The sequence below is a fragment of the Trichechus manatus genome, unplaced genomic scaffold, assembly GCF_000243295.1.
Source record: "Trichechus manatus latirostris isolate Lorelei unplaced genomic scaffold, TriManLat1.0 scaffold00136, whole genome shotgun sequence".
Taxonomy (NCBI): Eukaryota; Metazoa; Chordata; class Mammalia; order Sirenia; family Trichechidae; genus Trichechus; species Trichechus manatus.
In genome coordinates, this window is record NW_004444072.1 from 370,791 (window position 1) to 387,938 (window position 17,148).

The 17,148-nt window shown below is 44.3% G+C and overlaps 1 protein-coding gene across 3 annotated transcripts in view; it reads right to left on the reverse strand.

Annotated features, from left to right (window-relative positions):
- Nucleotides 1-9,240: 9,240 nt before the first annotated feature.
- Nucleotides 9,241-17,148, reverse strand: part of SH3BP5 (SH3 domain binding protein 5) — an 81,658-nt gene continuing 73,750 nt past the window's right edge. For all 3 annotated transcript variants that reach the window (XM_023739515.1, XM_004385260.2, XM_023739516.1), the window contains 5 exons: nt 16,875-17,005; nt 14,667-14,709; nt 13,058-13,277; nt 10,447-10,707; nt 9,241-9,946 (listed from right to left, as the gene is read on the reverse strand). In XM_023739515.1, coding sequence (XP_023595283.1) covers nt 9,747-9,946; nt 10,447-10,707; nt 13,058-13,277; nt 14,667-14,709; nt 16,875-17,005 — 855 coding nt within the window. In that variant the 3' untranslated portion in view covers nt 9,241-9,746. The remainder of the gene's footprint in view (nt 9,947-10,446; nt 10,708-13,057; nt 13,278-14,666; nt 14,710-16,874; nt 17,006-17,148) is intronic.

The window sequence follows — 17,148 nt, forward strand, 5'->3', positions numbered from 1 at the left end:
GAAAAAGCATGGAGAGAATTTTCAAAGACTTGCTGGGAGAAAACTTCCTGACATTGTGAAAGACAAAATTTCCATCCAAGAAGCTTAATGATCCCTATACAGGATAGACCCCAAAAGAAAGTCACCAAGACATATCATAATCAAACTTTCCAAAACCAAAGACAGGATTCTGAGAGCAGCTTGGGAAAAACAAAATATCACCCACAAAGGGACACCAGTAAGACTAAGCTTTGACTTTTCAGCAGAAACTATGCAGGCAAGGAGGCAATGGGATGACATATGTAGAGCCCTGAAAGAAAAGAATTGCCAACCAAAAATAATACATCCAGAAATAGTCTCTAGATACAGTGGCAAATTAGGACATTCCTTGATAAACAATAATTAAGGGAATTTGTAAAAAAGAGACCAACCTTACAAGAAATATTAAAGGGAATCCCTTGGACAGAGAACCAGTCACATCAGACAACAACCTGAGATCAAGACACACAACAATGCCCAAATGTTAACCCAAAAAACTCTCAAAGCCACAAAACTGAAAATGGAACCAGAGATGTCAATCTGAAATTGATGGCATCTTCAAAACAAAAAGGGAGAACAAATGGTGTAGTTAACAGAACTTCCATATGGAGAGGAAGTCAAGGCGGTATCAAAACACAAGACTGTTTTAAACACACGATGATAAAGGTAAACATCACAGTAACCAAAGAAAATTAACAAACCTACCCACCAAAATAAAGAAAATAAAGACTCAAAAACCACAAAATAAAAAACAAAAAGACAATCCATGAACAAAAGAACTCAGCACATAAAATTAAGTGGAACAGTGCAACTGTTAACAGCACACAAAGCATAACAAAATGACAGTAGTAAATTCATGTCTGTCAGTAATCACACTGAATGTAAATGGTTTAAATGTACCAGTCAAGAGACAGGGGCAGCATGGATAAAAAAACATGACCCATCAATATGTTCCCTACAAGAGACATACCTTAGAGGCAAAGACATAAATAGGTTAAAAATCAAAGGATGGGAAAAAAAACACATCAAGCAAACAGTAACCAAAGAAGAGCAGGAATGACAATATTAATCTCTAATAAAATAGACTTTAAATCAAACTACATCATAAGAGACAAGGTAGGGCATTACATAATGAATTAAGGGATCAATCTACCAAGAGGACATAACCATAGTATTTATGCACTCAGTAACAAAACTCTAAAATACATAAACCCTAACAGAAATGAAAAAAGATAGTTCTACTGTAATAATCGGAGACTTTAACACACCGCTTTAAGTGATAGAAAAGCTAGAAAGAAACAGCAAAGATACAGAAGAGCTAAATAACACATGCAGCCAACTTGACCTCGTAGACGTGCAGAGAGCACTCCAACAGCAGCATAGTACACATTCTTCTGCCGCGCACATGAATCATTCTCTAGACCATATTCTAGGCCACAAAGCAAGCCTCAGTAAATTCAGAAATACTGAAATTAATACAAAGCACCTTCTCAGATCACAACACTAAAATTAGAAAATAACAGGAAGAACAAGGAAAAAAATACTGAACAACATCATACTTAAAAACCGCTGGGTAACAGTAGAAATTAAAAATGAAATAAAAATCCTAGAATGAAAACACAACATACCAAAACCTTTGGGACACAACAAAAGCAGTGCTCAGAGGTCAATTTATAAACAATAAACACACATCAAAAAAGAAGGGCCAACGAGGTACAGGAGTCCAGTGACAAGGGCTAGAAGGCAGAAGGGGACAAGGAAGCTGGTGATAGGGAACCCAAGGTTGAGTAAGGATGTTGTTGATGTGTTGTGAGATTGTTAACCGTTGTCATAGGGCAACATTTGTAGTAACTGTTAAATGAGAAACTATTTTGTTCTGTAAGCCTTCATCTTAAGTGAGAATAACAGCACAATTGGAAGAGCGTAGTCAGTGTCACTGAACTGTGTATGTAGAAATTTTTGAAACAGTGTATCTTTGGCTATGTGTATTTTCACCAAAAAAAAAAAAAAAAGGTTGAGGAGTTAGAGGGTTAGTATGTTGTTGGGTTGTTAACCAATGTGATAAAACAACATCTGTACTACTGTTTCATGAGAAACTATTTGTTCTGTAAGCCTTCACCTGAAGTACAATAAAATATTTAAAAAAAAAAAAAAAGAAGGGCCAAAATCAACACCTTAACAATACAACTCGAACAAATAGAAAAAGAGCAGGAAAAGAAGCCCACAACCACCAGAAGAAAGGAAATACTAAAAATTAGAGCAGAAATAAATGAAGCAGAAAACAGAAAAATAAACAAGACTAGAAGCTGGTTCTTAGGATCAACAAAATTGACAAACCACTGGCCAAACTGACAAAAGAAAAAAAGAAGATGCAGATAACCCAAATAAGACATGGATGAAATTACAACAGAACCAACTGTAATAAAAAGGATAACAGAATACTATGAGAAATTATACTCCAACAAATATGAAATCCTAAAGGAAATGGACAAATTCCTGGAAATGTACTACTTAACTAACACAAACTAAGGTAGAAAATCTGAACAGACCCATAACTACCCCCACCTCCAACAGCAAAAAAAGCCCTGGCCCCAACAGTTTCATTGGGGAATTCTACCAAACATTCAGAGAAGAGTTGACACCAATACAACTCAAACTATTCCAGAACATGGAAAAGGAAGGAATACTCCTGAATTCATTCTGTAAATCCAGTATAACCCTGATACCAAAGCCAGGAAAAGACACCACTAAAAAAGAAAGTTATAGACCAGCATCCCTCACAAACATTGACACAAAATTTCTCAACAAAATTTTAGCCAATAGAATCCAACAGCTATCAAAAAAAAAAAAAAATACACCGTGACCAAGTAGGATTTATACCAGGTATGCAAGGATGGTTCAACGTTATAAAATCAACATAATCGACCACATAAACAAAAGTAAAAGAATCACATGATCATCTCAATGAATGTAGAAAAGGCATTTGATAAAGTCCAGCACCCATTCCTGATAAAAGCTCTCAATAAAATAGGAATAGAAGGGAAATTCCTCAACATAATTAAGGTCACATACATAAAAGCAACAGCCAACGTTATTCTCAATGGAAAGGGACTGAAAGCATTCCCCCTGAGAACAGGAACCCAACAAGGATGCCCTCTTATCACCACTCTTATTCAGCATTGTACTGGAAGTCCTAGCAAGAGCAGTAAGATAAGGAAATAAAGGGCATAAAAATTGACTAGGCACAAGTAAAACTATCCCTATTCACAGATGACATGATCCTATACATAAAAAATCCCAGAGACGCCACAAGAAAGTTACTGGAACTAATAGAAGTGGCAGGGTACAAGATCAACATGAAAAAATCAGTTGGATTCCTTTACACTAACAGAGAACTCTAAAAAGGAAATCAGGAAGACAATGCCGTTTACAATAGCCCCCCAAAAGATAAAATACTTAGGAATAAATCTAACTAGGAAAGTAAAGGAGCCCTAGTGTAGCAGTGGTTAAGAACTTGGCTGCTACATAAAAAGACCAGACTTAGTGGTCTGACAGAGACTGGAAGTTACCCCTGAAACTATGGCCCCCAGATGCTCAGTTAACCCAGAACTGAAACCATTCTCAAAGCCCACTCTTCAGACAAGGAGTAGACAGAACTATAAAACAAAAAATAATACACGTGAGGAATGTGCTTCTTGGTTCAGTCAGATACACGAGACCAGATGGGCGGCTTCTGTCCAGAGGCAGGATGAGAAGGCAGGAAGGGACAGGAACTAGCTGAATGGATACGGAACCCGGGGTGGAAAAGGGGAGTGTGCTGTCACATTGTGGGGATTGCAACTAGTGTCACAAAACAATATATAAATTTTTGTATGAGAAATTAACTTGAGCTGCAAACTTGCACCTAAAACACAATTAAAAAAAAAAACCTATATGGAATCAAATTGACAACAGCAGTTAGAAAAATTAGATAGGAACCTTAGAGGGCAGTGAGTTAATGAGGGAGGAACAATTCAGAAAAGGAGGGAGAGAATGCACAACTCGAAGAATGTAATCAGTGTCACTGAATTATACATGTAGAAACTGTTGAATTGGTGTGTGTTTTGCTGTGTATATTCTCAACAGCAAATTAAAAAAAAAAAAAACTTGGCTGCTAACCAAAAGTTTGGCAGTTCACATCCACCAGGCTCCTTGGAAATCGTAAAAGACTTATACAAAGAAAACTGCAAAACACTACTGCAAGAAACCAAAAGACACCTTCATAAATGGAAAAACATACCATGCTCATGGATATACTTAACATTGTGAAAATGTCAGTACTACCCAAAGCAATTTATAGATATAATGCAATCCCGATCTACATTCCAACAACATTGTTGTAACGAGATGGAAAAACTAATCAACTTTTTATGGAAAGGAAAGAACCTCCAGATATGTAAAGCATTACTGAAGAACAAAGTAGGAGACCTTACACTACCCAGTCTCAGAACCTACTGTACAGCCACAGTAGTCATTACAGCCTGGTACTGGTACAACAACAGACACACAGGCCAGTGGTACAGAATTGAGAATCTAGAAGTAAATCCATCCATCTATGGACAGCTGATCTTCAACAAAAGGTTGAAGTCCATTAAATGGGGAAGAGATAGTCTTTTCTGGCAAAACTTAATATCCATTTGCAGAAAAATGAAACAAGATCCATACCTCACACCATAAACAAAAACTAACTCAAAATGGATCAAAGACCTAAATGTAAAACCTGAAACGATGAACATCATGAAAGAAAACATAGCAACGCTAGGGGCCCTAGTTTATGGCATAAACAGAATATAAAGCATAACTAAAGATGCACAAAATCCAGAAGATAAACTAGGTAACTGGGACCTCTGAAAAAATATTTCTGCTCATCAAAAGACTTTTCCAAGAGTGTAAAAAGAGAACCTACAGACTGGGAAAAAATCTTTGGCAATGACATAGCTGAAGAAAGTTTACAATATATAGAAAACAATAAAAAAACAACCAATCACAAAATGGGCAAAGGACATGAACAGACACTTGACCGAAGAGGACATTCAGGTAGCCAACGAATACATGAAAAGATGTTCATGATCATTAGCCGTTGTTGTTAGGTGCCGTTGAGTCAGTTCCAACTCATAGCGACCCTGTGTACAACAGAATGAAACAGTGCCCAGTCCTGTACCATCCTCACAATCATTGCTATGCTTGAGCCCATCATTGCAGCCATTGTGTCCATATTTTGAGTGCCTTCCAACGTGAGGGGCTCATCTTCCGGCACTATGTCAGTGTTCTGCTGCTATTCATAAGTTTTCCACTGGCCAATTTTTCCAGAAGTAGACTGCCAGGTTCTTCTTCTAGTCTGTCTTAATCTGGAAGCTCAGCTGAAACCTGTCCACCATGGGTGACCCTCCTGGTATTTGAAATACTGGTGGCATAGCTTCCAGCATCACAGCAACATGCAAGCCACCATGGTACAACAAACTGACAGACGAGTGGCGGCATTAGCCATTAGATTCAGATCAAAACTACAATGAGATATCATCTCACCCCTGCAAGAATGGCACTCATCAAAAATTCAGAAAACAATAAATGCTGGCAAGGTTGTGGGGAGATTGGAACTCTCATACACTACTGTCGGGAATGTAAAATGATACAATCACTATGGAAAACGATACGGTGCGTCCTTAATAAGCTAGAAATGCCATATGATCCAGCAGTCCCACTCCTAGAAATATATCTTAGAGAAATAAGAGCAGTCACATGAATAGACATATGCACACCCATGTTCATTGCAGCATTATTCACAATAGCAAAAAGATGGAAGCAATCTAAGTGTCCATCAACAGATGAATGGATAAACAAATCATGGTACGTATACACGGTGGAATACTATGCAACAATTAAAGAACAATGATGAATCTACAAAACATCTCACAACATGGATGAATCTTGAGGGCATTATACCGAGTGAAATAAGTCAGTCATGAAAGGACAAGTATTGTGAGACCAGTATTATAAAAACTCAAAAAGTTTTACACACAGAAAGAAACATTCCTTGATGGTTAACTGGGAGAGGGGGGATGGGGCTGGGAAATCACTAACTATATAGTAGACAAGTATTGACTTTGGTGAAGGCAAAGGCAATACACAGTATAGGGAAGTCAGCACAATGTCACCAAGGCAAAAGACATTGAGAGGAATGCAAGAAAAAAAAAAGGCAACCACAGTAAATAATATATACAACCCTACAACAGTAAAAACAAATAATTTACCAGCAGATTCACAGGTAGAAACTTAATGCTGAAATGTGAAATGAGGGCATACAGCAGTATACCCAGGTACATGTAGATTAGGCTGTGGGTATTTTTACATACATAATTGTATGTGCAGCATGTATATTCATACATAATAGAGCACAAAGGGGACACAGTCATAGAAATTTCCTAGACATAACCAAACACCTTGAGAGACTGAGTTACTGTGACAGAGGCCTGGGGATCATCGTCTTGAGGGACATCTAGGTCAACTGGCATAACATAGTTCATAAAGAAAATATTCTACACATCCTACTTTGGTGAGTAGTGCGTGGGGTCTTAAAAGCTTGTGAGCAGCCATCTAAGATACATTTATTGGTCTCATCCTGTCTGGAGCAAAAGAGAATGAAGAAAACCAAAGACACAAGGAAATTAGTCCAAAGGACTACTGGACCACATGATCCACTAATGGACCAGCCCGAGCCCAGAAGAACTGGATGGTGCCCAACTACCACCACTGACCGCTCTGACCGGGATCACAATAGAGGGTCCTTGACAGAGCAGGAGAAAAATGTAGAACAAAATTCAAATTCATAAAGACCAGACTTACTGGTCTGAAAGACTGGAAGAACCCCCAAGACTGTGGCCTCCAGACACCCTTCTAACTCAGAACTGAAGCTGCTCCCAAAGTTCACCTTTCAACATTAGGCCGGCCTATAAAACAGTAACACCGCGAGGAATGTGCTCCTTAGATCTGTCAAGTATATGAGACCAAATGGGCAACACCTGCCCAAAAGCAAAGACGAGAAAGCAGGAAGGGGCAGGAAAACCTGAGGAAGGAAAATGGGGAACCTGGGATGGAAAACGGGGAGAATGCCGACACATTGCAGGGATTGCAACCAATGTCATCAAAAATTTGCGTATACATTTTTGAATTAGAAACTAATTTGCTCTGTTAACTTTTGCCTAAAGCACAATGAAGTGTTTTAAAAAATCAAATGGAGGAAACCTAAACGTGAACAAGTTAGTATAGTGTTGAATTCTACGGTAGAGCTCCAAAACGGTGCTATAGATGTCCAGGTGAGGGAAAGATTTAACTTTGGCTGGGCCAATAGACTCCTTTGAAGAAGTGATATTTTTACTTCAAAAGCTTCAAAAGGCAGACTGTAAATAGTAACCTGCAGTTACTGAGTGGTTACTATGTGCCCAGCATATGTATTTCTCCTTTTTGTCTTCACAACAGCTGAATAAAATACAGGTACTATAATTTCTGATCTACAACTGAAGAAACAGGCCTAGAGACCATACAATTTGAGAAACATCATAGAAACTTTAAACCATGGCAATTTTGGCCATTTTTCTAGATGCTGTTTTTTTCTAGGGGGAAAAAAATGAGTGATGCCTCAACTGTAGGGAATAGGTTCACTAACAGTAATTCCAGAAAGTGTGTCTTCAGAGTAGAAGTCACTGTGCAAAGGGATTTTATTTGAGCATTGAATGGACCCTGAAAATAGGGTCACTAGAATCCCAGTCCACTCTGCAGTTCCTCTCATACTTAACTATACTGAAAGGGGCTTCTTTGTGAACTTCTCTAGATGAAATGTTAACTGCTTAAGGTAAACATCTATATTTGATACTGTAAATGATTATCTTTTCTGAATTAATGTCTTTTTTAATCCCCATGATTGTTGGCCCACCATTCACTTTTTCCCCACAGCATGCTTTAATAGGAAGTGCACAGATGAAAACTCCAGCACTCTCACATCATTTTCACTAGAAAAGGGATCCAAGATGACCATCTGACCATCATCCATGGCAACACATTAGAATCACCTGGGGAGCTTTTAGAAGTCCAGTGCCCAAGTGTATCCCAAATCAATTAGTCTCTGGGGATATAGCCCAGACCGCAGCATCTCCAAAGCTCCCTGGGAGATGGCAATGTGCAGCCACTCCTATTACCCTGCCACCATGCTTCCTCGCTGCTCGGCTTTAGCAGCAGCAAAAGTGGACTTCTAATTCAAACCTTGTAATAGAGGCTTAATTATTAGGATCCAGGACCTCAGCTGAACAAATAACCATGAACTGCATGCTTTTTCTTACGGTGACACAGTCGCCTGGAATAGAAGATTTACGCAGCTTTGGCACTTCTCATCTGAAGTCACAGAAGTTAGACATTTTCTTAAGCTGTTTTTATTACACTCCAGGTATTAAGACAAGTACAAAATTACCTTGTAATCAGGATACTGTGTCAGTCAATAAAAAAGGAGAAATCACTACAGTATGAAGAGATATACAAATGACAATATACAAGCTGTGACAGGACTGACAGATGAAATGGGGAGGTTGCTGTCTTTTTTCTTTTAGAAATGCTAAATTTTCTTTTAAAAAAAGGACAAATAAGCTCTAAGTATGTATAACCATGAAAACATGAAAAAAAGCAGTCTTAACACTTCCTACTATTAGCATAACAGACTCCATTGCTTCTATTTAACAGCCTTTGCCAACACATGCCTATTTCCTTTCCTAGCTTTTAAGGAACAGCTTTCTCTAAGGAATAATAGTGCAGCGTAACCCTTAAATAATTTCATTTAAAGTTATACAACCTACAGAGAAATTAACACCGTGGCAATCTATAACAATGGCAACCATTCTCCTCATGCACTTCTCTTAGAACAAGTCCCCTTGGCTGGTAGGGTAAGGTTTATGCCACAGAACCTTCTCCCCCACAGCCACAAATCCTCTTCTATGCTATGTCCCTACTACCCTCAACCCCCCTCCCCACAATAGTGTTCACCTTTCCCCTCCCAAAAAGTGCAGCTCATGGTAACCTTTCTAGAAAATACTTTTAAAAGCGTCTAGGTGGGTGTCCCAGCATGCACGCTTTTTAAAAAGCCCCCTCTGTACACCAGAGGTGATGAAAATTGTGTTCGTGACCTAAATATCCGATTCTTGGTGTTTTTTGTTTTTTTTTTTTTTTTTAGCCTTCAAAGGGTCGAGAAGGTGTGCTTTGAGTACTTGAGTTTTAATGATTTCATTTAGCTCTCCTGGGATATAAAGGAGAGCACATCTCCATCTTCCCAAACAAACTGAGGGTGAGAGAAGGGAAAGAGAAGCAAGCTGTTGACCTGTTTGGCTTGGCTTCCCAGCCCCCTTCCTGGCTCAGGTTCTTTCATAAGAACTAGTTATTGCTTCCACCATGTCGCTACAGAGAACGTTCCACAGAGGCGGTGAGCCTGGTCACAAGTCCACCTGTAACAGCTCCACCACTCTGAAAAACCAACCAGCCCAAGAGATTTTAGGAAGAATCTTCAGCCCTCAGGGTCACTGAAACTTCATTAGTGCAGTTTAGAGCAAACGCTTAAGATTTGGCATATATTAAATGAGTACTGGCACGATGTTCTCCATACAGTTTCATGTATAAATACTGACAGCATGTGGGCCGGGGCCCTGGGTGGATCAGCCAATCTGCACCATTTTTATGTTGGCAATGATTCCATCTCTCCCCTTGGAGCACTGGAGGGAGAGCTGCTTCATCCGCTTCTCCAAGGCCTGGCCCTCGGTGGCCGTGCTGCTTTGGCTCTTGCTGTTGCCGCCAAGACCCCGACTGTTGTTGGCTTTGTCACTTGTTTTATTCTCTGCCCCTTCTGCCCTGTCTCCTGTAGAAAAACAAAGATTATCAAGTGAGTACTGACAATTCCAAGAGTCACTTGGGCCCAAGCTAATCATCCAACTCAGCCCTTAGCATCTCCCAGTGTTGCCCAGCCGTGTACATCAGAGAGGGTTGTCCCTCACAGGTCTGCTTACTGCCTTTATTCCTCGCGGCACTGTCTACATTTCTTCTCTTAGAATCATCCCTAAGGACAAAGTCTGTGACACTCACACATCTGGAAAGCAGACCTCCACAGCATGTGCTGGCCAAGAGGGCTATTCCCAGGAGACATAGCACCTAGGCTCTGCTTTACCAGAGCTGGGCAGGAGTGGGGCCAGAGCCCCCCAAAAGCACCGTGAGACCATCACAGCCAGCAGCGCTGAGAGCACACGCGCAGACAATACTGCGGCCTTGGGCTCGGAGCCCTGGTGAAGGCAGGGAAGAGTGAGAAGATGTGACAGTGAGTCATGTGAGTCGGGACACTGCTGGTGGAAGGCTGCAACTCACCTCGTTCTGCCTCGCATTCAGGGGAGGAGGCCCCACTGCATTCACTGCGAGGGCCCAGCACTGGGAACGTCATCCCAAACTCTGACAGGGACACAGGGCTCGGCAGGTCCAGGCTGCCAGGCCTTGCAACGACAGGGAACTGGTCGGGCATCTCAGATGGGCTTGTTGGTCCTGAACTAAAGCTGGACACAGACTGGGTTTCCGAGTCATCTTCAGACACAAAGTTGCTGCAGCTGTCATCTTCAAAGGCCTCTGAGGCCACTAGAATGAGAAAAAACCAGTCACACGGAGTCTGACAACAGTTAACAAGTTTGGCTGCTAACTGAAGGTTGGAGGTTGGTGTCCACCCAGAGGCACCTCAGAAGAAAAGTCCTGGCAAATGCTTCCGAAAAATCGGCCACTGAAAACCCTATGGTGGACCCTGTACTCTGACACATAGGGGGTCGCCATGAGTCGGAGTCAACGGCAACAGATTTAGCTCCTTAAACATCTCCAAAGACTGTACGCTGCTGGCAGGCAGCTAGGCAGCCTGGGGGGACTGCAGGATCGGTCACTGTGGGTGCCTTAAATAAAAGGAACATGACCCCTCCCGAGCCTAATGACCAGCCAGGGAAGCAGCTGGCAGCTGGAGCCCATAGCTATTCAGCAGGTGCTCTCAACAACTTTCTAACCCCTGCTCTAGAAATCGGTGCCACCACCCTCCTCTCCTGTCTGTGTATCGGCCAGACACTGCCTAAAGGTGGGAGAGTCATTCAGTCACAGATCAGGACTTCTTTTCTACCCCAGTCCCCCAAACACATCCACACATGCACAGAAGAGGGGCTGGCCCTGTGTAATGCATCCTGAACAAAGCCAGTTGGATTTAAGGGCTGTCTTCTTCCAGGGCAGTAGAGGCAAGAGCTGCTGGGAAGAAAGCCCTGTATGGAATATCTGTTGTAACCTTTGTTATCTTCCAGGCCACTTCTGATCCCATAAAAGACATACTCAGAGCCTACCTACATCACTTGTTGGTAGGTGCTATCAAGTCGATTTTCAACTCATAGCAACCATCTGACAGAGTAGAACTGCCCCCATAGGGTCTGTTAGGCTGTGATCTATATGGGAGCAGGTTGCCAGGTCTTTCTCCCACAGAGTCACTGGGTGAGTTCAAACCACCAACCTTTCGGTTAGTGGCTGAGCTCTTAACCACTGGGCCACCAGAGCTCCTTCCTACATCACTGTTGCCACAAAAGGACAAAATTCTTTTACAATGCTCTGTACTCATGCCTTATTTTGTGGACCAGAATGACCAGGGCCAAGAGAAACATCATTCCTGTGGTTTTAAAGCCTCTTCAGCCTTTAACTGTTTCTCCTCAACCTGACATGATCCTGCTTCTTATTAGCTCTTTCCTCGCCTACTCCCCTTTCTCCCTCCCTCATCTTTAAAAACAGCCTGTAGCATTCCATAGCCGATGACCAAAATTAAAAGTACTGTAACGCTGGGGCAGAAAACGGGCTCAGACCCGAACACAAACCCTACCTCCATTACTTGCTGTGTGGCCTTGGCCAAGTTACTGAACATCTCTGAGCTTCATGTTCCTCTCCACATAGGGTATCTGAGACAATGTATATGAACATACCTCACACACAGTTGTCGCTCACATTATAGTTCGCTTTTCCTTTATCTTGGGCCTAGCGTTTAAATGTCTGTTGACTGAATTAAAGAGCTCCTGGGGAAGGAGCTTGGGAAAGAGCCAACAGGGATTATTCCACAGGAAAGAAAAAGAAAGAAGTGTGTCAAGACTGCTGGTTTTCTTGATTACTGTAAAGGAGGGAGTCAAGTCACACTCTATCAGCTTTCCAGAGGGTGCTGGCCCTGGGTGGGAAAAAAAAGGTCTCCATGGTCAGACACCAGTGAATGCCACCATCTTCTCAGTGCTTACTGGATGCCAGGCAATATTTCATTTAATCCTAACCACTACTCCACACAGTAGGTAGTAGGTACTATCATAAGGAGCCCTGGTGGTGCAGTGGTTAAAGTGCTCAGCTGCTAACAAAAGGTTGGCAGTTTGAACCCACCAGCCGCTCTGCCGGAGAAAGATGTGGCAGTCTGCTTCCGTAAAGATTATAGCCTTAGAAAGCGTATGGGGCAGTTCTACTCTGTCGTATAGGGTTGCTATGAGTCAGAATTGACTCGATGGCAATGGGTTGTATTTAAGTACTATCATACTCCCCATTTTACAGGTGAAGAAACAGGTATAAAGTTAAGCCCTTGCCCAGCACTAGTAATGATGGGAAGGCCAGTACAGGAATCAAATCGGATTCCAAAGTCTCTATTTTTAGACAACTCTTCTTCCCTGCAGGACTTCTCAGAGCCTTGAATCTCAAAGAGGTATGAAAGTGTATCACTTTCCAAACTTATCTGACCACATAATTGACTTTTAGGAATACTTAGTAATATCTTGCTGAACACAGTGTTCACAAAACAGGAATATACTAGAAACACCCTCAGGTCTTCCCAACTGAGACCCTTTAGTGATGGCCAGAGAGGGGGAGACCCTGGGACAAGTCAGCCCTGGAGGCAGACCTGCCCTGACCTACACAGGCTGGTGTGAGCTCCCCACTTGCTCACCAGAAACAGCATCCGGCTCGGGCTTGCTCCCCGACAGGTCCTCCGCGGACGTGCTGCTGCCCTCCGCGCCGACGCCGCAGCCCCGGGGCCCCATGGCGCTGGAGCGTCGCCGCTCGTGGATCTCGTCTGAGATCATCTCCAGGTTCTTCAGGGCCGTCTTGTACTCGCCCTTTGCCAGGGCCAGTTTGACCTGCAGGTCGTCCACAGTCTTCTTCAGTTGCTGTGGGAACAGGAGGCTCAGTAAGCGAAGGCTGCCCCTGCCGGCCCTACGATGGTTTTCAAATGACAGCTTTAAGCACATCTGCCCATCGGTCCATTTCTAAGGATTTCCCAAGACATGACGGAGGACCTACGCCCCGATTTCTCTATTCACGTCCCAGCTATCGATTCACCAGGTAAATTCAGCCACCACCACCCTCCTCACCCAACCCCATCCAGGCTGACGCACTCAAGCTTTAAGATCCAGAAACCATCACTAGGGGAGTAAGGCCCCTCACACAGAAGTCCCACCGACACCTCGGTGAGTACATAATCTAGCCATCTGGTCCCCAGTGTAGCAACTGTCAAACTTAGTGTGCATCAGAAGGAGCCCTGGTTGCACAGTGGTTAAAGCACTCAGCTGCTAACTGAAAGGTCAGCGGTTCAAACCCACCAGCTGCTCCACGGGAGAAAGATGTGGCAGTCTGCTTCCGTAAAGATTTACAGCCTTCGAAACACTATGGGGCAGTTCTACTCCGTCCTACAGGGTCTCTATGAGCTGGAATGGACTCGATGCCAGTGGGTTTGGCTTTGGGTTTTACTGTATATCAGAATCACCCGGAGGGCTTGTTAAAGCACAGGTTGCTGGGCCCTGTCACCAGAGTTTCTGAATCAGTGGGCACTGGATGGAGCCCCAGAAATTTTCATGTCTGAAATGTTCCCAGGCGATGCTAATGCTGCTGGTCCAGGGACACACCTGGAGAACCACTGCCCTCATACAATGCAGACAGTGGCTGAATGGCAGATTTATAGAGCTTCAGAGACAGCCGAAGACCCAACCAAGACCATCTGAGGCCTAAAAACCAGGGAAAAACTCTCTCTCCAACCTTCCCTTATAACAATTAAAACTCATTCCCGTCAGTTGATTCCAACTCATGGTGACCCTACAGGACAGAGCAGAACTGCTCCACAGGGTTTCCTAGGCTGTAATCTTTATGGAAGCAGATTGCCACATCTGTCTCCTGTGGCTGGCAGGTTTGAACTGCCGACCTTTTGGTTAGCAGCCAAACATTTAACCACTGTACCACGAGGGTTCCTTTAAAGAAAACATTAAAAAGAAAAAAAAAAGAAAAAAAAAAACACTGCCATCGAGTCGATTCTGATTCATAATGACCCTACAGGACAGAGTACAGCTGCCCCATAGGGTTTGCAAGGCTGCAATCTTTACGGAAGCAGACTGTCATGTCTTTCTCCTATAGAGTGGCTGGTGGGTTCGAATCACCAGCCTTACAGTTAGCAGCTGAGTGCTTTAACCACTGTACCACCAGGGCACCATATTTGAAAGCATACTACCACACTAAAGTGGAACAGAAAAAAATCCCATCAGTGACCAAACCAAATCCACACATACCTCAAGTTGCACGTAGTACTTTGCCTTGAGTTCAAAATAAGGCCTGTAAAAGACAGGGAGGAAAAACGATAAAGGTAATATAATACAGACCACAAAAAAACCCTCAGGGGGTAGCAGAGGCACTGGCAACAGCTGGCCCAGCCATTCTTCCTGGATTTAGTAAACTCTGACAAGGCCGTGAGGTGAAGGGGATGCTCCCAGCTCCGAGGTCTGATGGACACGGATGCCAGAGCTGCTGGGCTCAGCCAGGGCCACGCTGACGGGAGGCCCATCTCAAGATACAGGAACCCACACGCATGCACACCCAAGCACTGCTCAAAGCCACACAGGGAGGGCCAAGCAGATGAGTCCCTTCTCCCAATGAGGATGGCTCTCCAAGGATGAAGAGCAGCGAGGCTGGAGAAGGGGGCTGCTCAAACACACATCCTCCTCTGCTGAGGTCAACGAGGGAAGGGCAGCATCACACCTCCCCTCACTGAGCCCAGTGGGGTTACCAAAGGAGGGGTGGTCTCCTGTTGGTCTTCCTGGGCAGTCTGACTCAGTGCCCAGCACCAACTAGTCTGCAGACCCAGCCAGGTCACAAGCACAAGAAGGGACAAGAAACACAAACACTGGACAAGTGTCCTGGGTTCGGACGAGCCAGCAGAGAGCCTGGCTCGCTTTAGGAGCCTTGGGGTCTGAACGTTAACAGCAGATCCATGCCTTATTCTCAGTTGCCCACCCTCCACGGAGCTCCTGCATTCTGAGGATCTAGTGGGATGATGAGGACACTGAAGAACCACCCTCGGTGGGCATGGAAAATCTGGAACATAGGAAGGGGGTGCAGTTCACAGGGGCTGCCACGTGACCAAAGGGAACAGACATCAGTCTGCACAAGGTGAGACGAGGAGAGGCAGGCAGAGATCGTGAACGGGAGCACCAGGGCACAGAGAAGATTTCCAGAGAGAACATGAGCATTCCCACCATGGCTAGGGAACAGGCAAGTGGCCAGAGCAAGAGTGGGGAGGCGGGGCGGGCACAGGAAATGCACAGATGTACATTTCATCCTGTAGGAAGGGAGGAGCCACCTAAGGCTTTTAGGATCTGTCCCTACTCTCCCGACTGTGGGGTCCTGAAAGGTTGACAGAGTGCAGTAACTAGGAATTTTTTTTTCTTAAATAAGGATAATTGAAGAGTGAGTATGTATGTGTGCGCAGTGGTGAGTGGTGTCTGTGTGTGTGTGTGTGTGTGTGTGTTGGAGAGTGGACAGAAATAAATGAAGATAAGAGTGGTAGGAGATATTGGGGGGAGCTACTGAATTGGCACCTCTTCCCCTCACCTGGAGGAGGGCTAGGCCTCTGCCAAGCTCCAGTTGCCTGACCCCTGGCTGGCTGGCGCCTGCTGCTTCCAAAAACAGAAATGTAGTAGTGATGCCCACACCCCGCCACAGTGGGCTCTGGGTTCATCTACAGCTGTTGGGTCAAGGTCATCCCCAGTCCTGCCCCTTCCGCTTGGAGGCCCAGCAACAGTGAATGAAGCAGGGGGCTTGTCCCCAGGAGAGGATAAACATGGTTGTTTGCTCATCATGATCATTACTGTATAAAATTATATAAGAGTTTGAAAAAAACTCCCCTGAAACGAGTCTGCGGCATTTCATCAGCTCTTGACCCACAGAGAACATGCACTACGTACGCGTTCATCACCATTACGCTGACAGGGAAACTGAGGGGCAGGGTCTTGTGCACACCGTTAGCTGCAGAGCCAAGGGCCCCACCTGAGTCTCCCAGAGCCCAGCCCCAGGTGCTGGGGTGGATTAACCAGTAAGTATGGTACGCACCAGCTTACAGTAAGCAAGGTACATACAGGCTTAATCATGTTTACTTACCAATCTGCAGTGCACAATTTCACCTGGGTTTCACCACATCATGTGTGCCTTGCTTATTGGGTAATCTGTCCCTGCCAGGCCCCAGCCAATGGGTCACACAACCATTTGCTTTTCCCATATCTGGAGCAGCCCTACCCCTCAGCACCCTCCTGCCTCTGGCTTGGGGGGTCATGTAGAAGCTTACGGGGCAGAGGGAGCCTGGGCAGGGGCTCCCGTCAGGCCTCAGGCTCTGTGTCAAGCACTTGCTCAGGCTGCTCCCTGAGTGTATGGCACGCAACAGGTGGAGGAGGTGCATGAGGGGAAGACAAAGTCGCCGCCCCAGAGGAGGCCGTGCCCAGACTCACTTGGACTTGTTGATGGCTCTCTTGAGCTTCTTCTCCAGCTGCCGCATGCGGCCCATGGCGGCGTTGTACCTGGCCGCCGTCTCCTTGTGCACCAACTCGCTCCTGGTCTTGGTCTGCTCCGCCTCCATGACCTTCAAACGACAGCAGAGGTCAGCCCAGCCAAGCCCAGAACGGTCCCTTGTCATTACTTATATCATTTAAAAAAATATTTCCTAAGGAAATTAGTAGGCAGACTAAGACAGATTCAACTGACTGCCAGATAAAATAAGATTTC